General features: G+C 36.7%; 1 protein-coding gene across 4 annotated transcripts in view; it reads left to right on the top strand.

Annotated features, from left to right (window-relative positions):
• CDK14 (cyclin dependent kinase 14) overlaps nt 1–22,460 on the top strand; it is a 345,123-nt gene that overhangs the window by 88,456 nt on the left and 234,207 nt on the right. For all 4 annotated transcript variants that reach the window (XM_064677983.1, XM_064677973.1, XM_064678003.1 and 1 more), the window contains 2 exons: nt 5,758–5,852; nt 16,769–16,848. In XM_064677983.1, the coding sequence (XP_064534053.1) occupies nt 5,758–5,852; nt 16,769–16,848 (175 nt within the window). The remainder of the gene's footprint in view (nt 1–5,757; nt 5,853–16,768; nt 16,849–22,460) is intronic.

Raw genomic sequence — 22,460 nt, 5'->3', positions numbered from 1 at the left:
AATATCCTGCAATTAAAAAAAAAAGGGTCTGTTGAAAACTCAGACTTGGGAGTGTGATGGTTAAGTGTGACATTCACAAGCTGTTTTGCAGTTATGAAAAATGCATGAGAACATAACCCACACAGCTTCAATAGGAAGGTCAGGTGATTTTCAGTGTAATTTTCCATTAAAGCTTTCTTTACTACATAGATTTTGAAAATTTCTGAGAAAGAAAGGTATTCACATGACAATATAGTACAAAGATTCATACTGCAAGATCTTGGATTAAGCCTGTTATCCTTCCTACAGTCTGTATCAATGAAATGTCTATTTGAAGTGACCTGGTCAGAAAATACAGTTTCTTCTCATTTCTTTTTCTCTCTGTTATTTTTAATACTCTCACGTCAGTTTGAAATACTAGCTTCTTCTATTTCTGTACTCAACATTTTGGCATACTCTTTCTATCCTTGTTACTATGATCTTTATTTCCTTAACCAGAGGGGAAAAAATAATCTAATCTTGGTTACTGTAAGCCATGCTGCTAAAAATGCTCACTCCCTGTGCTTAGTGGTGCTCTTAGACTAATCTTGCACTGAGAAAAATGTAGGCCTATAATAAGAAAGCTACCTAACGAAAACTATTTTTAAGGAAAGTAAAACATAAAGGCAAACAAGTAAAATTGCCAGTGGGTTTCCTGAAGGGAAAGATGTGCAGTATTCTGCGCTCCAGTTGACAATATCCTTTTGAGGATAACATAATCTACTACAATCTGTGCTGACTTTCACAATGACTGGGGACTATGCTCTTTAGAGGCATGAGGATCTTTACTCCCTTCTGTCTTGGTAATTCATCTAGCTTTCCCATTTGAGTTCTTTGGAAGATTTCTCCATAGCATGAAAGTTCACTTTGCAGTGAGTTTTCCAGTGATATCAATTACTTGCTGACTGGTTGTTTACTGCCTATTTAACTTTGTCTATTATATAACTCAATTTTGTTCACATATGCACCTGTCTGGGTTTTTTTTCTTAGCTTTGTAACTTCTTTTTTTTTTTAACAAATACAAAACGCTAATATGGAGCAACAGGTTTCTTTATGCCCAGGTAGTCTCACTGATGAGTGAGACACAGAAGTCTATGGGGCCGCAGGAAAGAGGTCTCCCCTAGGCTTATATCCAACAAATTGTGATAAGAATTTTAAAGAAATTATTTGAAGGCTTTAATAAACATAAGCAAAAAATTTTCAGATCCAGTAAATAACCAATTTTCAGACATGACAAAGATTGTGCTTTTATCACAGTCATGCTGTGTCATGACAAATTTTGATTGACAGATGTATGAACATGAGCCAGTAGTGTGGCCAGGTGTGGCCAGTAGGACCAGGACAATGATTGTCCTGTACTCAGCACTGGTGAGGCTACATCTTGAATTCTGGGATCAGTTTTGGACCCCTCACTCCAAGAGAGACATTGAGGTGCTGGAGCGTGACCAGAGAAGAGCAGCAGAGCTGGGGAAGGGTCTAGAGGGTTATATAAGGAGTGGCTGAGGGAGTTTGGGTTGTCTAATCTGGAGAAAAGGAGGCTGAGGGGTGACCTTTACAACTACGTGAAAGGTGGTTGTAGCAAGGTGGGAGCTGATCTTTTCTCGCAAGTGGCAAGAGATAGGATGAGAGAAAATTACCTCGTTGTGTTAGGGGAGGTTTAGATTGGATATTAGGAAAAATTTCTTCATGGAAAGGGTTGTCAAGTGTTGGAACAGGCTGCCCAGGGAAGTGATTGAGTCACCATCATGGAGGTGTTTAAAAGGCGTGTAGATACGGTGCTCGGGGATATGGTTTGTAGTAGGCTTGGCAGTTTTAGGATTAAAGTTGGACTTGATGATTTTTAAGGTCTTTTCGAACCTAAACGATTCTATGATTGTCCCTTAGTGTTTCAGAGGGTTAAAAAGCAGCAAAAAGGAGTAAGAGGAATGGAAAATTAACAGTGATAGAAGTATTATAAGGTTAGATCTTCAAAAAGTTACTTTGAAAAGCTTTTTCCAAAATAAAATTAGTACTCTTTTTCATTGAGAAATATTGTCTGGGTCAAATTGGAGGATTGCACCTATGTAAAATATAGGGAAGGTCCTTGTGAGTCTGCTGCTTGTGTGATCTGTCAGTGTCTGATGCAAGCACTGACGTGCTCTGGATATGTCTCACTCACCATGTGTATTTCAGTCAACCACATCCCAGGCACAGTATGGGACTCTTGGGTTTCAACAAACAGAAATCTCTGTGTGTATGCATTCCCATACATTTTACCAGAAGGAATAAAATACTTTTGAAGAAGAAATTGTACTTAAAAGTGAATTTTCTGTATTTGATTTTAATATTAACATTTGCTAAAAAACCATCCCAACCTCACTGTAACAAGGTATGTTTTTTAACAGAAGTGATTGAAAAGGATAAATTAACGTGGAGAAATATGAATAACGAAATTCATGTCCATGTAGCTGAAAAGTTACACATAGGAACGAGGGACTGTAATAATAAAGAAAAGTAGGCTGAAGTGGTTATAATTTTCAGCAGTCATGTGGAACTTCAAATTATTTTGGTTCCTTCCTTAACCCTTTATTTAGATCCCTTTAAGCTGCAAACCTAAGTTTTGGAAGTTTTGTATTTTTGCATTATCTTAGTCAGTCTTCACCTCCTTTGTAATACAGAAATAAAAGGAAAGGTAAGAAGTGTCTGAACTTCTTACCATTATAAGCAATCTGTAATTATAAGTTTGAATTGATGTATGAGACTTCATTTAAAAAAAACTGAGAAAATGTTGGGGAAATGGTAAAGCTGTTCCTTAACTTTCTGAAGTAATTGCATTTTCTCAGTATTTTGGTGTTTCATTAAGAAGTATCATGCAAATTAGTCTTCTTTTGCCTGAGAATTTATTTAAATTTTTTTAATAAAATCCTCTGAAATGCTTTCCTACACGAGATACTTTCAAAAATTGTAAGCTTTTTAAGATTACAAATGCAAGGAAAAATAATGTCTATTTTCACAAAAGGAGATCTAATAGTGTAAGAACATGGGCAATCCAGTCTAGCAGTCCAGTAGGAGTAGAGCTGAACTTCACTACAGAGGTGCTGTAACCTGGAAAGAAGAGGATATCAGCCAGGTGGTTTTACTGCACATAGACAGGCAGTGGCTTACCCCTTGGGTTTTGGGTTGTTTCTGGTCTGCTCTTACCCCAAGTGAGCAGGCACTGGACAAGTGATGGAGGCTGTTTTGGAAGGGTGTCAGGTCAGCCTTGCTGCTCAGAGCTGAGCCCTGGGGCACTGTGTGAGGTTGCCCCTGAGCACAAGACCTCTCTTGTAGGATCGGGAGTGAGCTCTTCTCCTTGTCCAGTCAACACCAGCATTTAGAGTTTTGCTGGTTTTGGTGAGGATGCAGCAACATCCAGGAGGAGAATGAGTGAAAAGGTATGACCTTAAATCTGTGCTTCTGGCAGCTGGAGTATGGAAAAAGGAGCTTGAGGTTGTAGGAATAATTACTGTTGATGATATGCTGTGTGGTAGTGGATTAAAGGCATCCTGTTTCCTATCAAGATCTTAAGGCTCACAAGTTGTTGTGACCTTTATATTATGGTTTCCAGCAGTAGAGAATAAAAGTAAATCTCAGTGTGAAAATAAGAATGGATGTGAAACACATGTATAAACCCTGTTCTTCTTCTGTTTTGCTATGAGGAAGCCAACAGTGAACTATTCACTGTTAACTAGGGCAGCATTTCCACTGCAAACAAAGCTGCTCGCTGTGTGTTCATTGCAGCCTGCAATTTGGGAAATACTTTGCTGTCCTTCTTCATTATATACAAGACATTTAAACATCTAACTGCTCTTTTTCTGAAGGTTTTTTTAATGTTGCATCAGTCCATTATTGGGCACTTAAATGAGAAGACAACTTGAATAAATATTTTAGTCACCTCTATTAGTAACACCTGTAATAAAACTATAATTAAAAAAAATTCTTTTTAACTAGGCAAAATGCCTTTTTAAGCACAGATTGGAAACCAAGAATATTACTGCCTTATCTGTAATGAAGTGTTCCAAATAATGTAGCAGGAAAAAGATGTGAGAGTTTTCTCTGACAAATTTTCACAAGTCTATTAATACTTAGGAATTGGATAGCAAAATAATAGGTCGTTCTTTGTAATGGAGAGAGGTGTAAAGGCTCAAATTTGCAAACATACATGAGTATGTCCTTATACCATTCAATAGAAAGCTGAAATGTTCATCTCAAAAAAAGTGTATATATGGCAAAGTGCCAGAATTTTTGCATAGAACAAATGAAGGATAGTTGAGTAAAGAGAATGCTTGCATTTTCTGGCTAGTGGTTCATTGGATGTGAGGTACTAAGTCAACTTACCTGGGATGCCCTTGTCTGTTTAAATGGAAGCAATTTTTAGGATCAGTTGATTTAAAACTTTCAACCATGGTTTAACAGGAATTTACACACAGATGTGTCCTGTACTGTAGTGTTCGTTTCCTTTAAAAAATCCTGAAACATGAATACTTTTTGTAAATCAGGCCTAGGATCCTAAATGTGAGTGTATCCTGTATACAGCTGCACACATGGCTTAGAGCCTCTCAGCTGAATTCAACCCTAAACACACTGGGTTTGCTTGTCTGCTTTTCTTTGTAGCGTTTAACCAGAATACCATCAAATCAGTCTCTCTATGGGATTTGAGTATTAGTGCTGATCCTCCAAAGTTTCTGCTGATCCTCCAAAGTTTCTGCTTTGTGATCTTTTGGTTGGTTTAGGTATAGAACATATGAGCAGTCTAAAATATATGTGGGTAATGCTGAGGGCAGTTGCAGGTAAATTTTTTGCAGTGTCCATCTAGTCTTGGGGGAAAAATAAAAAGCCCTTTCCTTCCAGACAACTGGAAAATGGGGATATTTGGGAAAATGGGATGCAGTTAATAAAAATCAAAATTTTTCCAAGAATTTCAATGGACAGTTCTCATGTCAGGTAAATTCCTATTTGGGCAGCGTTGAGTTGTTCTCTGTTAGAACTGTGTAAAAGTGGGCAAGTATCAGTCTGTTGCAAAGGCCATATGAGCTATCTACCCTTTGAGCAAGAATCATTGTTTAGCCTCTTTCAGTTTTAGGCCCCCTCACTTAGGCTGCAGATATTAAGGATACAGGACTTTATTCGATGCTCCTGCATATACATTAAAATATGGTGTGATTATATCCACAAGCTGAAGACTGTAATCAGAGTTAAAATACTATCATTGAAGATGCTTACCTGTTGATGTAATAGGACATTGACTAGTTAGAGCAATATTTTTGGGTGGGCTTTAGTCTAAAATAAAATTTTAAAAAATATAAAACTTAAACAGCTCTTTTAGCCTGATTTTTTCAAGACAGACTAAGGATGCTGTTTAGATCTCTAAACATCAATAAGGTGCTTTAGTTAGTGCTCTTTTTCCCTCTATGAAGTTATATATGTGAAAAATAAAACAGAAATGTCTCTTAAGAACAAAATCCTTTTGATAGTTCCAATGATATAAGTGTATGGTTAATATCAGCAACCACCATCTGGGGTGTTGAATGATCTTTTCTTTGAGTAATCTATTATAATGTTTCATTATCTCTCCTATTAATTTTTTTGTTGTTATTGGCTGCTGAAAACATGCAGGTCTATGAGTTTTAATAATGATGTTTGATCTCTAAAGGCTGAATCAAAGCAGTTAATGTTACGGGTTCGATACATGCTGAAAGGTATCTCTTTTGTTCTGTTTAGCCTACGAGCCCTAAGTTTGGAAAAGCAGACTCATATGAAAAACTGGAAAAACTAGGGGAAGGGTCCTATGCTACAGTGTACAAAGGAAAAAGCAAGTAAGTGGTGGTTTTTTTCTTAATTTAATTTTGTGTGTAAATGAAGATAAGCAGAAAGTATCAACTGATGTTGCTGAACATGTACACAGATCCCTATGAATCAAAGTGCTACTCACTGCCATGTGCTCGAGTGAAAGTGGCTGAGACCATTTTGCACAGGTAACATACTACCTTCACATCAGAACAAGATAAGATCCCTGTTAATCAGATGTTTCGTTTGTACATTAATGTTGTATTACTTTTTTAATATCCATACCAAATAAATTTTTAGCGGTAAAAGCAGAATATGCCTCAAGTAAATTTTTCTAATGCTCTGAGAGCAATGCTGAATATATGTGATAAGTTGTTTGCCTTTTATTTACCGTTATTAAAAAGCTTGAACAAAATAATGTGAAGGGAATTAATTGAATTTTGGACTCCTCTAAGTTTAGTTTGTTTACAACAGTTTGTTTACAATCATTGCAACCATTCCACCTCAAAATAATCTACTGTATACATGTAAAATATTTTTTTCATCCACTTTAATGTTTGTTATTTGTTGCAAGTTTTTTATCCCCAAATTCCCTCAGTGCTTCTATATGGCATAAAATAATTCAGTAAACACACTTAAAATATACTTCTTGATCTCGTGCTTCCATTGAGAGTTATGTTTTGTGAAGCGGAGTGTCTTGTGTGATTTCACATATTTAATCAAGTTTCGATAATCACATTTCCAATAATAATAAAGCAGCTCTGAAAGAGGGGTTTGGTACATGTGATATCTTTAAAAACTTTAGCTATTCAGTGGTAGATGAGACAACTTTACCGTTCCAGCAGAGAGACTATCATGACACTCACGGGACAGAAAAAAAGGAAATATATGCTAACATTTTCCAGAGTAATGAACTTGATTAGGTACAGAAAATTATCTTTTTTTCACTGAATATTTCTAATAAATCAGAATGATGGGTTCCCTCATATCAGTAGCTTTGATATTGATGAGCATAATGACAGCTGATGTGAATAAAAGCATGTTCTAATTTTAGAAGTATTTACACTTCTGCCATGCCACTGCAGGTATTGTCTTTCACGGGCAGCTTTTTTCAAGAAAATGGATTTACGTTGTGTGGTTAATGATTCAGTTACACACCTCCATATGTTTCAGACATTATACATATAGAAGCTTTTTATTGGGGTCCACATAATATGAGAAAAGAGAACATATTTCAGTTTGTGTCTTATGACCAAAACCCTTCAGTAAAATCACAGTGATATCTGGTGATAGTTATCCCATATGCCTTGGCTTTCAATAAGATTGAACTCAGGCAACAGGCTCTCTAGATGTCCCGCCAGTCAGCGGAACAGAATGAAAGTTAAAAACAAAGCAAAATTCTTCCCTGAAGCTATTTCATTCAGTGGTGATTTGTGAACATGTTATGAAATATAGATTTGTTAGAAATACCGTTCTAGTAGAACTGCCTGCAGATCTGTAAGAAATACTTCAATGATTTTAATGGTAGTTGAATAATAAATTGAAATTACTGGGTGCATTGCATTCTCCATTATAAGCAGCTAGCTCTGGATAGGTAGTGAGAGTTATAACAATTATATACATCTTTATCCTGCTGCTTCGTAACATCTTCTGCAAGGTCTTTAAAACGTGTTTTGAAAAAAGTATATGTAACTAGAATGTGGATAAGAATTCATATGCAGAGAGTATTTCTAATGTTATAGTTCTATTCCTTCACCTGTTTGAATTTGACATATTTTTTTCTGACTGAGAATTGAATAATTTCCATATTACCTGTCACTATCCACATTCAGCACCTCCAGTCCAGACTTCTGTCTCTTGACCTAAAGAAACAGTTGAATTATTTCACAGCAGGAAGAGGCTGTACTTTAAGAATTTAGGAAACACTACAAGTGCTATCTACTATTTCAAAAGGAGTTGTTTTCTGAGGTAATGTAGCCTTGTTACCTTTTCTGTCCCCATGAGAAACTGAGGAATCTCTGGCCTAGGTGATATCCCTAAAGAAGAAAGAGCATTACTGCTCTGATGTACTGTTGAGGAATGGACACTGGTGGAGCAAATGGATGGGCCAACGCTGGCTGAGGCCCATCTCTGGAGGTATTTCAAAGGTGTCAATGTAGCACTTAAGGACATGTTTTAATGGTGGGCTTGGCAGTGTTGTGTTAATGGTTGGACTCAATGATCTTGGTGGCCTTTTCCAGCCTAAACAATTTGATCTTGTGGTTAAGAACCAAACCTGACTGCTGCTTTCGAGGCAGATTGACTCTGTTAACAGCTTAATGTAAAAATGATACAGGAATAGATACAGAGTTTTTTTTCTAGCCCCTGATGCGAGTACCTAGAGTGAGACTGTGATATGCATCACTGTGTTGCCCTGCCTACAGACTCAGTGGGAAGAAAAATGAGCAAAACGAGAGGCTTGTTTGTGTTGGTCTATGCCCAGTTTGACTGCTGAAGGGTTAAGCTCTCATAGCACACTGTAGAATGCAGACGTGTTTGCATATGATGGAAGAGCTGGAGCTGACAATGTTTGCACACAAGTGGATTTTGGTCAAAATGTTTGAGAATCCCTAATAATCAACTTTAATGCTTGGCTTTCTCATTTGGCAAAATGTTTCTGGGATGTGTCCTTAACTGTAGCTGAAGATGGAAAATTTAAGATCAGATTGAGCTGTTTAGAATGATGCTTTGTATTCAGAATTATTGTGCTTAATATTTGTCACCAGCTGCATGTGGCGAACAGTGGAGTTTGGTTTTTTATGCATTTCCCGAGATACATTTCAGCTTTTAAAATTATTTCCTCTGCTGATCATAAAGATGAAATAAAACATTCTTGATCTCAGCATACTGTTTTGAAAGTCTCAAAGATACATACCTGCCTCCAAAGACACAAAATCAGCCATTCCTTTCCTAAAATTTAAAGTAATGCATGCAGTAACTTGCTTTCAGGACAATCCTGGCTTTACAACTTGGAGCAGGATCAGTAATACCCTGATACCCTTTGATAGGAAGCCCTTGTCTTCTTAAATCCATTGCTTTTCTTTCTGTTTGAGCATTTGTGGTAGTATCCCAGGAAAGTGAAATGAAGTTGGCTAATTCCTTTTACTGGGTTGATGGATTTCTTTTTTTGTAGTCAGATAAAAATGAATCCCTGGGGTGAAGAAGCAGCAGAGTGAACAGGACTGTGTTACTAAGGAAAGTGAAACAGAATTCTCTGAGTCTGGCCTTTTTTGTTTATAGGAGGAACAGCCAAACAGTCATTTTTTTCTGGCTGACAGTTGCATCAGTATGCAAATCTATTTGATTTCACGTGTTGCACATCAGACATATGTAACGAAACTCATCTTGGCATGTTTATTTTCTACTTTCATTCAGGTTAGATTCTCATATTTTACCTTGTTGTATAAAATCCCAAGTGGCTGCTTACTGCGTGAAATTCAGATGACTTTGAAGTGATTTTTTTTAATGTAAAATTTTGGAGAAGTGGGCCAAGTAATTTACTAATAACAGTGTAAAAAGTGATGCAAGTTACATTGACTCTGTATTTGACTAAAAATTGGGACATTTGCCATTCAATAGGTGCAAAGCAATAGGTGTCTTTTGAATTCATGTATCATTTCATTGTGTGCTTGAGCTGAGGAAGTGCTGTTTGTCTGTGTATTGACATGTGTCTTCCTGCTGCCATTGACCTTCTTCCCTCCTGAGCTTAATTATATATTTACCTGAACATACAGTGATGGGATCTAGCTTGTTCTGTGGCACATAAATGTTGATGTGAGTTGTGAGTCTGGAGACAAAGCTGGTGACAGCATAAGGGAGCTGCTGCCAACCAGAATCCCTGGTTGCAGTGTGAAGGCCTTGCATTGCTGCACTGGGAACTCTGCATATTGCACTTAAGGGAAAAACCTGTGCTTTTGGCAGTGTTACGAGTTGGCACACTTTCTGTCCTCTTCTCCCACTGTGTTCAGTTGCCCTTCAAGGTAAAGAATTAAAAAAGATTACCTTGGCTAAGGCGATGTGATCTGTGACTGCTGCTTGCAAAGCATTTGTTCTGTGTTTTGAGAGGTAAGCCAGTGGCATCTCCACTGTGGTCTTGATCTATTTCTTGCAAGTTCATGTGATTTTTTTTTTACTATACCTTTACTCTTTTTGGGCACCTCTACTAAGTTGCACGTGCTCATAGTGTTGCAGAAATTCGTAGAATTTCTAAAAGCTCAACCAACACATTTTTGCCTAACTTCCATACCATGAAATTACATAATTTCAATTTATCCCTAGTAAAATACTTGTTCTAATGAATTGAGGTCTTTATCCTTTTAAACTATTAATATGAGAAGTCAGGAGAGCACAGAGCAGAGCACATTAAGTTGATGCTGTCAGCAAGAGCTCAAAGGCTGCAGAGAGAGGGCAGTCCTTCAGTCAAGGTACCTTTCTCATTTCAGTTTGAAATCTAAATTGTTTGTGTTCAAGGTGATTCCAAGATGTACTTAAAGACAAAAAGTATTTTTTGAGGTAGCCAGGGAATTTGACATTTATCTCCATCAAAGACAGTACCTTTTACTATTTGCTTGAAAATCAATATGGAGTTCATGGTACAAAGTGGAGAGAAATTGTGCTCAGGCAGGCATCACGCTCTGCACTGGCTGTGGTTTCCATGCTGCTTGGGGCAGCAGGAAATATTTGAATAATCAGTGAGAACTACTTATATTTGTTGTTGGCATGATATATTGTAGTGTGTGTTATAAATATATAGCTGACCATCATATTTCATATCTATGTGTGTGGATGGCTCCTCAGAAGAAAAAAAGGATGGTGTGTGTAATTTGTGTTTTATATTTATGATGCTGAATCCTTCACTGAGGTTGACTGACAGTACTAATTGCTGTTCTGACTTTTGTTTTTGAAGTTGCAGGATTTCTTTTACTTGTCATGAAACCTCCTTGACTCTTTCATTGTCTTTTGTTTTATGTTCAATGTATTGCAAGTGCCATGGATATGCTGCCACTTTTTAGTCATATCCCTATCCTCACTCTGTGCCCATGTGAGGAGGTGTGTTCACAGACTCCCTGATATGTTTCATGTGCAACAGTCCAGTTTCCTTTCTTAGGAAAGTTTTTCTTCATATTATGAAGAATTTATTTAGAGCAATTATTTCAAAATTGCTCTGATTCATGTTGCCTAAATGACCTGAACTTCCTTAACCTTTTCTTTATTTTTTTGCAAATTGTGTGAAATCAGTGTTCTATAAAGGAAGCATTTTTCATCTGAGGATAGCAGATGGCTGGAAAAGGAATACATATTCATGGATTATGAAAAGGCATTTTATGGTTATCAACTAGAGCTTCTCTTTTGTTTTCTCTCAGTTTTTAACTGATTTCCTTAACTGATTTTTGTAGGCAGGTCATGATATGGGTTTATAAACTGTGTACATAAATGTCTTTTTGAAAAATCTCTAGCATTGTAAATCTTTAATAAAAACAATAACTTTGAGTTGAGCTAGATCCAAAACAAATGATAACTATATGGTCAACTAAAATGCCAAATGTTGGAGAAAATTATTAAAATTTAATAAAGTATTTTAAAATTAAAATACTTATTAAAATAAGTTACTCAGATTCTAAATAGAATCTTCTAGTCATTGACTATGTTGATCACTTCCTGAGTGAATTTCTCAGCATTTAAAAGAAAGATTGGGAAAATTTTCCTCCATAGTTGAATATATAAAATGATCATTATGGTATATATGCTGTGCTTTAACGTGTAAAGCAGTTTACAGAGGTGACTTAGTATTATTAACTCGCATAGAGGGGGACAAAACTGAAGAAAGAAAGTGTATTTTATTACTTGTCCAGGATTGTCCAAGGAAACTTGGTAGAAAAACTGGGATAGAACATAGTTATATTAGATACACCTGGTAGAGTTATTGGGTAGTAAATTATTGACCCTCATGTATATATGTATGATTGGAATAGTAGAGCAACCACAGAAGTAATTTGCCAACTAAACGCCATTGTGCACCAATGTATTTTCCTTAGCCAAGGAACGTTATCTCTCAGAAGATCCCCTGTGACTGCCAGTGTGCACAGTTGTAAGAGACCAATTCACTTATAAGCAATATCATTATTTGTCTCCAAATTTTCTTTATATGAGCATCAGTGGGACCCAGAGAGATATGAGGCATCTGGAGGAGGACTGGTGCTCAGTATTGCCTTCCTGCTGCCAGTCCCAGGTGATTTGATTCCAGCAGGTGTAGGTCAAGTACAGCCCCTGTGCTTAGATGAGCTGATGATTAGTTTGAACTGATGTGGGCTGGGAGGTAGGAATGGGGGACCTGGAGGTAAATGCTCACCTGCTCCTGTTCAAGTGAGGGCTGCCACGTTGTTTGAGACTGCCTTGAGTCCTGTGAAGAACAGGATTCCTGAGTTACAGTGACAACACTAATTAATAATTTAAATCCTTCTTCTGTCTTGGAACTCTTTGATCTTCTGTTTTTCAGCTCTAATAAACATCAACATTATGAAATATCTTTAATCCACCAGCTTCCTCTAAAACAAGGTAACTTTTGTCTAGGATGAGGTTAAAAGATGGTGAGATTCAAAAAGAGAAATGCAGGGGTTGTGTTAGTCCCTTGAGTATTTACACCATAGGGCTTTAGCAGGACTGTGAGTGGCTTTTGTAAACTAGAAATGTAAGTCCTTTTTAGTAAGAAAAACATAATATAAACAGTGTTTACACTGAATTGCCTTTTATGATAATGATTAAAAGAAGTGTTTACCTCAATGTGGAATTAGTTATTTGTTAGTATAAATAATCAGAGGTGACTAAACCTACAGTGAATGTGTCTCTGTCAGGTTTCTTCAAAGGAAAATTCTGGCAGAGCCTGGTTTCATTAGGCCCTCATGGTCTATTTGGGGTTTTAGATGTCTGTTTATAACATTAATATTGCTATAGAGTAGATGTAATTAGATATTCTCAATGTTTGATCATCAAACTTTGAGCTTTTCATGCAAATGAATATTTAACAATTGAGAGTTACTTTTCTTCATAAGATTTAGTTTCTTGAAATGTGTATCACAAACTAGAGCATCATCCCAACACCGTCTACTGATTTTTTGTTATAGAAATGTTCCTAAGCTTAGCACTTGCTCAAGTTATGAGCTCAGCCTCAGCTCCAACCAGTGATAAAACTCAGTATTAAATAAATAGATTCAAATCAGAGTGGTAGATTTTGTGTGAATTGACTCTTTTAAATGTGTATATTTATTTCATCTAAATATATCTGAAGAACTCGAGAAAATAATGTTACTATACTCTTTTGTTCTCTATGTGGCATCATCAGCATTATCCCCAATGGAGTCAATTAAGTCATCAGTTACTTTATATTTATCAGTGTTGTATATTCTTAATGGTGCATTAAAGGATTAAATAATTTCTAATCTTCTCTACTTTCTCATAAATGGTCATTTTTTATAAATGTATTTATTTCTGTAACAGTGATAGATGCTGTTTCAGAAAATGCAGAATGACATATTAGCATTTTTTGTAATATCTGGCTTATTTGTATTTTTTATAATATGCAGACTTTTATGCCACATAGAGTAATTTGGACTAATTTTTCTTTTGCCTACATTGCATATATATTAGAAGAGATTATGTAACATTAAAATGGTGAATTTCCATAAATTGGAAAACTGTCCATCAGCTGCAGGTGTTTAGCCTAGAGAAAAGTTTCTTTGTGTGATAATTAGAGAGACTTTAGGACTTTTCCGAGGGTTTTTGGCTGAGAGAGAGAAAGAGCATTAGTTTAGGAGGGAGGATGGGTTGTAAGTTAGAAAATAGGAATTTTTTAGTCAACACTGTCCTTATTAGAATCTAATGAGGCAGTTGACAGGATAGACATAAGATGATAAGTGTAATCCTTGACCCAGTGAAGTGTATTGTTTTGAGGTGTGAATTGTTTGCTTTGGACAGTGAGTAATAGAGGTGGTTTAATGAATCCTAGAAGTTGAAAGAAGCAGCAGTGTTGCCTTTTGACTGTCTACAAGGTAGTCTCCTTGTCAGTTTTTCTGCTTGCATTTGAAAATAATGAAAATTCTGAGCATACTTTGAATGCTGTGGAAGACAAATATGAAGTAGTACCGGGAAGGAATTCTGATCACTAGTGAAGTCTGCAAAGACAAGTATTGATAAGTTGCAGAGGTAATTTTATCCAGGTCTCCGTTTTTCAATGTTGTTTCTAAGGAAATTGCCACATTATGTTGGCATGGCACTGCAAGTTTCAGGGCATAATTTCATGATCTAACTGGCTTGATCCCATGACACATTGCTTCTCAAAAGGTGGACCCAGTTCGTCTCATATATTTTCTAGTGTTCTTCAATTTTTATCATACCTTTCTAATTTTATTTTTTTTAATAGTTCTTTTGGAAGGGTCAATCTTCTCTTATTTAAGCTCTCCAAGCAGTCTCACTGTAGAGTCTAGCAGAAGCAAGACAAATACAAGACAGTAGCAGGAGTGTGTGGCAGGGATTTAGCAGGAGGAAGGCCATACCCTGAGGTAGCCCTTAGCTCATCTCTTCAGCATCATCTAACTGCATCCTGAGATTGCATCAGTGGGAGGATAGTTAAAGGATGTGAATATAAACCCTGTCTCTTTTAATGGTATTTCATAATTTCTCATACCTACAATTTTATATGCTCCAGTTTATAGAAAATGAGCTGAAAATAAAGAAGGTTTTAATGACCGAGTAGTAAATGAAAATAAGGAACCTGTTGTATTATGGAAATTATAGATTAATATATTGGAGATAAATAATGGTAAAGAGGAGAATGAAATCCCAGAGGAACACTACTTGAGATTAGTTTGATCACTTTGATAGTGTTGAGTTGCCATGATGTCTATCAAGATGATGACAGGTACCAATGACAAAGTGGCGATGATAACTAAATAGCACAGCTCACCTACTGTGTTTAATTGTGAATTCTCTGAAATGAGTTCCATATTGTTGCTATTTGTGTTATTTTTTGCTCTTCGTGAATCAATCGAATGTTGAACTTCAGATTAAAAAGAACATAATCTACACAATCCTGCATGCTATTTACCTGTCTCTCTGGCAAAAGACTCCATATCCCTCTTCCCTTAATACCTCCTTAATGTGCTTTTTTCCATTGTATTCTTCATTGCTTTCTTTGAACACAGCATTTATCCTGTTCTTGATCTGCAAAATGCTCTTCCCTTTCTTGTTTAAATTCCTTCTGCACAGTTATTTCATCTGTTGTAAAATATTCAAGTTATCCAGATATCTAAGTGATATGTATGTGATAGGCAGGGTGGTGTATTGACAGAGCAATTGAAAACTGCATGTGTATATGTGTCATATATATGTGTCACGTATATGTGTCATCAATCCTTCTGCTTTTATGATGGTTTATTCTCCTGTCTGAGCATGACACATGAAGTTACTTGAGGCAAGGCTTATCTTCTTCTGATGCCAGAAGTCTTGTTTAAATCCAAACAAAAAAAATACATAAGGTAATTATAAGGAGAAATCCAGATAATCCAGTAGGATTAAGCTGATAATTGTCTTTCAACAGTGACTAGTGGCCTGAGACTTCAACTGATGCCAGCCTGAAGTACTAGGAATAATTGGAAGGTGATGAGTAAACCATCTTTTGGTAGCTGATTTCTTAAGATGTTCAGAGTCGTTATGCAATGTTCTGTATAGGGCTAATGAGTTTTTCGTAAAAGAAGAATAATCAGAAGAAACAAGACAGTAGCCACCCATAATTGAGGTCATGTAACTGCAAAAATTGAAAACCTCAGAGAGAAGATGAATTCAGGGTTGGTGGGTTTCCATATCATCTTACTTTGAAAAAACCAAAACCCACATCTTCTAGGGCCTCGTACAATAGGGAATTGCCTCCATGACTACAGGAATGTAGAGGCTCCAATGCTTCCTTGAGTGAGCTTTGTGGATCTAAAGACTAATTTTGCTTTTACTGAAAGAAATTGCAATAATAATATTAATTTTTTTTCAACTGTATTATGCCTTTTTGGTAGTTTAACCTCACCATTCCTTGTCATACATGGGGAGTCTGTTAAAGTTTCAGAGTATTAGTTTGTTCTTGAGGAGGTTAGTGGATATCAGCTTTGTTCAGTTTTTGTGAGATTTTGTTTGGATAACCTGAACCAACTGGATTTTTTTGCAAGGCCTGGAATGCGATTCATGTATGGTGAAATTTTGACTGCTAGAAGTGAAACCAACCAAAAAGATTTTACACTAGAATGACCTGTTGTGAAGTTTTGTCTCTTGGAGCACAAAATATTTTTAAACTTATAAATGAGAGTCATTATAGCCTAAAACTAGCCCAGGCCATGTAGTCAAGAATATGCCTCAGGAACAATCCTGCTCTAACAGGAAATGGCCAGAATGACCTAAAAATTATTTCACATCTCAAACTTTGTAGCTTTTCGAGGGCTCTAATTATGTGTGTCATGCAGTAGAAAGGAGGCAATCAGTATAGATCTGGATATACTGCAAGTGGAGCAATTAAGGAAAATCATATCTTTTTCTTTGAAATATTTAATAAAATAATGGACATATACTTTATAACCAAATTTTACGATGTGATACTTCTTAACAAAGCTTCAGTTTAGTGCTGTGATAGAAAGGAAACAGACTGATTCACAGCAAACTGAGATCATTTCTTGGATTGCATCTGAGTGTGAAAATATAAAATTGACATTATGGAAGCTATGAAATGTTTCTACAGTGGAATGAATCACTGGCATTGACAGGAAGAAATTGGATAAGTATGTGATGAGAAACAAGTTCTAGTATGAAAAATACTGTTCTTATGATACTTTTTTATTTAATTTCTCCTTCCCCTCCCCTCTTTCCCTTTCAGGGTAAATGGAAAGCTGGTGGCATTGAAGGTGATTAGATTACAAGAAGAGGAAGGAACCCCATTTACTGCTATCAGGGAAGGTATGCACTCACTTTTAGTGATTATGTATGTGTATTTTTGTAATTACATTGCACTTCTTATTTCTGTGCCATGCTGTAGTGAATAGCTTGAGAATTCAAATTATATGGTTACGTTCTCAGTAGGAAGAAACTTTGGTGCTTCAAAAACAAAGCCTCTAATGTGGGAGTTCTTGTTAAAGAAGGCAGCTCTGCCTCTGCTTTGGCTCCTCTTAGATTTACTATACAAACAAGTACTTAAGAGGACTTTTAATGTGAGTGTGAGAAGTCACCCTGGAAGATGAGAGAGCTGTGTAAGACGGGTTTCTTGCCTGCAGGCAGCACCTAAGATGAAGGTAGATGTAATTTTTCATATGTACGCAGCATGAAGCAAAGACAAGCATTTCTTGATAAAGGCAATCAAAAGATCAGTGAGCAAAACTACAGGCATCTTGGAAGCTGTGTGTAGTTTGAGACTAGCTTTTGTTTGTTTTTCCTTCCCAGTGGACTCTAACTTGCGTGCCTTGGGAATGATTCTTATCTAGCACGCTTGGAGACGCCTGTTAAGCTTTCTGTTCTGCTCCTTTATCCTTCCTTATCAGCCTCTCGTGGTCCCTAGTGATGGCTGCATTATCTGAGTCTGTCTGTATCGAGCTCTTTTGCAGAAATTGCTGGATATGCTTTCGCTGCGTGGGCCTTCTCTGTTAGAAAGTACTAAAAATGAGCCTTGGTAGAGAAATAATAAACTCTTTACCATCACACCGCTGATTCAGACTCATCTGCAATTGGTAGTGAACTAAAGAGATGAAACTGTTATGGCTTTGAGGGACCTTTTAAAATTGCGCTGTCTTGGCATAATTCCCAAGGTACTATGAGCCAGGGAGGTACTAGAACATCAGCCCTCACAAGGTCCACAACTGGCTCTGCATGTGAGGTGTGTGGCTTCATATGCTATATGTCTGAATGTACAATGAGCCCATTCTGGAAGGGACTGGCCAAAAAAAAAAATCCACATTTCATGTGATTGACACCCTGAAGTTAGAAGCCATTAAAGTACTGTGGATTTCCATCCCAAGGTTGTGCATTTTAAACGGCACTCTTCCACAAGGAAGGGAAAACCGTGGGTGACCAATTTATGAGGGAATTTCTGCAGTTCTTCTGTACTGCTTTGTTTGAGTAACAATTATTGAATGATCTGACACTTTTATTCATAATGATATCCATTTTATCTGTGAGCTGTCTGTCCCTGCAGCTGTGCTGGGATAATGAGGTGTGCAGAGGGTTACGGGTGCAGCTTTCAATATTTGTAGTGCCAAGTTCAAGTCGTAACAGCCTGTGTTTCAAATATGTTTATTGTTCTTCAGGTTTATAGTTGATATGGTACTGACTTAATAACAAAATAGTAGATAGAGCTTTCTAGTGCCTTTTTAGTGACACTTAAAAGGTTTTTTAATCTGAGTTTGGTCTAGATGAAAGTTTATAGCACTATAACTGTCAAATACAGTATAATTTGTTTTCCTTCATAAATAGTTTGTTGTGTGAGCTCAGTATAAATAAGTATTCTTTAGGAGCAAGAACAAAGATTTTTTTTTCTACTTGATTTCTTTTTTAAATTGCAAAGTTACACTTGCATGAAAATACTTCTCTCACTCTCATTGGAAAAGTTTCCTTTTGGCTGTGACTATAATACTGTGGTTGAAGCCAGTTAAAATTCTGGTGCTTTAATATTAGTAGAACAAAGCTCTTGTCTAGAAAAGCTCTTGAAGTTAATGATTAATACATATTTAAATGTGCATTGTCTCACTGATTTTGATGGGACTACGTGCATCCATTATATTTTTAAGTACTCATCTAGGCTGAGACTAGATCCAGAGTGTTAATGAGAGAGTTTTTTCTTGTGTCTTGTAGACCTTCGGTTAGATGGGATCAAACTTGCGTTATAGGTTATTTGTTTGTGAGTTGGTTTTTTTTTTTTGGTAAATGTAATCCTCTCTCCTAGATAGCAGAATTTCATTCAGATCTGTAAGAGCCACCTGTAGAAATACAGTCTTGTATGTTTTATATTATGTAGAAGTCACTCATACATGATGTGTTAGATGGGAAGGGGAAAAAATCTTTGTTTGGTTAGGGTTTGACTTTTCTGTTGTTGGTTTTGATTTTGTTAGAAACAAATATTAGGACCAGAAAAGTAAGGAAGGCTGTATTACAAATGTAATTTTCAGAAGGTAACCTCACTGATGTTGTGCCAGGCCTGTATTATTTGACAGTAACAACTACTGCTGTGGACTTCACTAGCAGGACCTGAGGAAGCTGTTACTTTTGGCAGCATCTACTCTGTCGTGGACATACTGGGCTCTGTAATGCAGCCATGCCTGGTGTCAGCTACATGGGTGGGGAAAAAAAAAAAAAGAAAAAAAGAAGTGCTTGGGTGAGCTCTTGAAATTATCTGAGAAGTTTGATATGGAAAAACAGTAAGAACGGGACTCTGTATTAAGCGGGTTTTTCTTAGTCTTCGTTGGATGACTGGGGCTCCAGCTCTGTAATTTAGACTGGGACAAGTAGAACAAGGACAAATACCGCTGAGGATGAGATCAACTTCTAATTTCAGTTTTCTGAGGAGTAGTGTTCCCCTAACAGAAGAATGCATGTATGGTGGTATGAGCCAGAGGTCTGTTGGAGGGCATTTCTTTCCAAGTTTTTTCATAATGGAGAAATCAGGCACAGTTTGACCTTGACTTATTCCTTATTTTCTAATTTTCCATAAATGCAAGACAAATTCAGGCAAAAGTCTAGTTAGTTGTAAATTAAAACTACTGTAAGTAAATTGTTTAACATTTCTTATGGTTTCTTGAGTGAAGGAGAATACCATTCCTGCTCAGTGCTCCTAATGGGGATGCTGTGTGATGTTAATTAGGGGGAAGTCACAGGCTGAAATCTTAAAAAAGTGGTCCTGCTGAGAGAATTTTGTAGCTGGCTGTGTACAGGGAAGCATATTGTTACTGTTGTGACAGTAGCAGAATGAAGTGCAAAGAAAAACAACACTATAAAAGAAAAAGACCAAGAGAAATAGGAAAATGTAGGATTTAAATATGGAATGTGTGACTGCAGAGACAAGCACCAACTTGGTTGAAACAAAAAGTGGAAGGAAAAATAAAAAAAAACACCTGACCAAACAAAAAAACCAGTAAAGTTGCATAAGAAAAGTCATAGTTAATGCCTGGGGGAGGTTTAGCTGAAACTTCAATTAAAGCTTATAAAGTAATTCTGCTTTTACAGCAGATATGGGTTTGTGTCTTCTACCATTCATCAAAGTTACATAGGTTTGAATGAAAGCAGGTAAAGGTGACACATATATTGGTGCTGTTCAGCTCTCTATTGAATTCCTAGAACAAAATTTAGAAGCAGTCTGTGCTAAATGTTCTTTCAACTTCTCCTGAGTCAGATGTACCAACTTACAGCATGCAGTTTACAGGACGTTTCCCTCTGAATTTAACTTACTCAGACTGAGATAATCTAATTTACCTTTGAAGAGCCTGAGGAAAAAAAAAAAAAAGGGAAAAAAAGATAAAAAAGCCCAACTGAATCTGGTGCATATACCTGAGTGTGTTAAACATTTTATGTGATTATCTGATCACATATATGTGAGTGGTGCAGGCCACCATATTACTGTTGTGGGCTAAATGTGCCTTCAACTGTGATATCAGAGATACTAGAGTCTGAAAGTCATTTACATGCTATTTTCTCACTTAAAATAAATTCTGTAGAATTCTGATTAGCAAATGATTTCTGGTTTAGTGTAGTTGTGGTTTATTCTTTTTTATGTAACTCTCATTATCAACTGTTCAGAGATGTTTCAGCATCACACTTGAAGTATGATTAAATCCACTGCAGCCAGCAGAAAAGTTCACTGACCTTAATTTTTGTCTCAGATATTTCATTCCCTTTATTTCCTGTAGTATCATATGGTTGCCTAGGCTAAATACTGAACTGTATGGTAGATTCTAATTCTGGGAACAGCTTGATTTACAGTTCTATAGCAATCTTTTTTTACTTCTGAGTAATAATATTGCTCATACAGCATGAAAAAGATTTTACTTTTGGGGTATGTATGTAGACATACATACTTGGCTTTATTGGCACTTTGCTTCTGAGGTTAATTTGCTTACTGTGTTCTCAGGCAATAAAATTCTTTCCTCCCCATCCTAATTGTGAAAACTTTTTTGCATTTGGTTTTCATTTTCCACCCCTGGAAATATTGCTATTTACTATAGTAATAAAACTCTGTTCCAGTGTTTTAGCATATGATAATGTTTCATTTCCCATAGGTCTAGATGAAGTTTCAAAGCATCATCCAAGCCAGGCATGTTTTGTAGGTATTTTGGTACTTTTCATTTAAATGCCATGTATTGGGCCACTTTCAGTTTATTTCTCTTTATATTAATTATTGTATTTACATCTTATAATTCATAGCTATTTGTACCAATTTTTGTTTCACATTTTAAAAGTGTTCGTTCAGGTGATAGACTGTCTCTTCATCTTTGATTTGGCCGTTGCCCAGATAATAATTTTCCATCTACTCCACTGTCAAAGGCTGTGGTCTTTTTTCCACACATAGATAGAGGCGTGCAAAAATAGCACATAAGTGCTCTGGAAGCAGTCCGCTCTCTTGCATTATAAGTTTACAAAAAATACGGGATTTGCTTAATGAATATCTTTAATTTTTAAAGAGCAGTTCATCATGCATACTGAGTAAGTTTATTTTGTGACTTGGAGGAGAAAACCTAGTGCATTTGAGTGCCACTACAGAGCATGGAAGAGAGATGCTTAACTCTTGGCCACAGGAGTCTTCAACGTTTCAGGCCTCTTCCAGCTTATCTCACTGTGTGGTAGGAGGAAGTCTAGAGGAGGCCACCGAGATGATTAGAGGGATGGAGCACCTCTCCTATGAGGAAAGGCTAAGAGAATTGGGATTGTTCAGCTGGGAAAAGAGAAGGCTTCAGGGTGACCTAATTGCAGCTTTCCAGTACCTAAAGGGACCCTACAAGAAAGATGAAGAGAGACTATTTACAGGAGCATGTAGTGAGACGACAAGGGGGAATGGCTTCAAGCTGGCAAAGAGTATGGTTAGATTAGATATGAGGAAGAATTTCTTTACTGTGAGGGTGGTGATGCCTTGGAACAGGTTGCTTAGAGAAGATGTGGCTACCCTATCCCTGGAAAAGTTCAAGGCCACGTTGGATGGGGCTTTGAGCAACCTGGTCTAGTGAAAAGTGTCCCTGCCCATGGTAGGGGGATTGGAACTAGATGAGCTTTAAGATCCCTTCCAACCCAAGCCATTCTATGATTCTAAGAGAAACAAAAAATGAAAACCTGAAAGAGTCTCTAAGAAATAAATTAGAATTTGCCTTCATTCTCCAGGACACATATTATATAATATTATATATTATTATATATAATTATTTTATATTATTATATATATTACATTATTCCACAGGACATATTTTTATACCAGACAGAATTTCTGAGGTTGGGATAGTTTTCTGAAGCCTCCCTTTCTGAAATTGTCAGGCTGAATGGGCTAAATCTTCACAAAACTGTTCTGTGGAAAATTGAAACGGAGTAACTGCTAAGAAAAG

The sequence above is a fragment of the Pseudopipra pipra genome, chromosome 1 (genome assembly GCF_036250125.1).
Source record: "Pseudopipra pipra isolate bDixPip1 chromosome 1, bDixPip1.hap1, whole genome shotgun sequence".
Lineage (NCBI taxonomy): Eukaryota > Metazoa > Chordata > Aves > Passeriformes > Pipridae > Pseudopipra > Pseudopipra pipra.
This window is presented reverse-complemented; position numbering and strand designations above follow the sequence as displayed.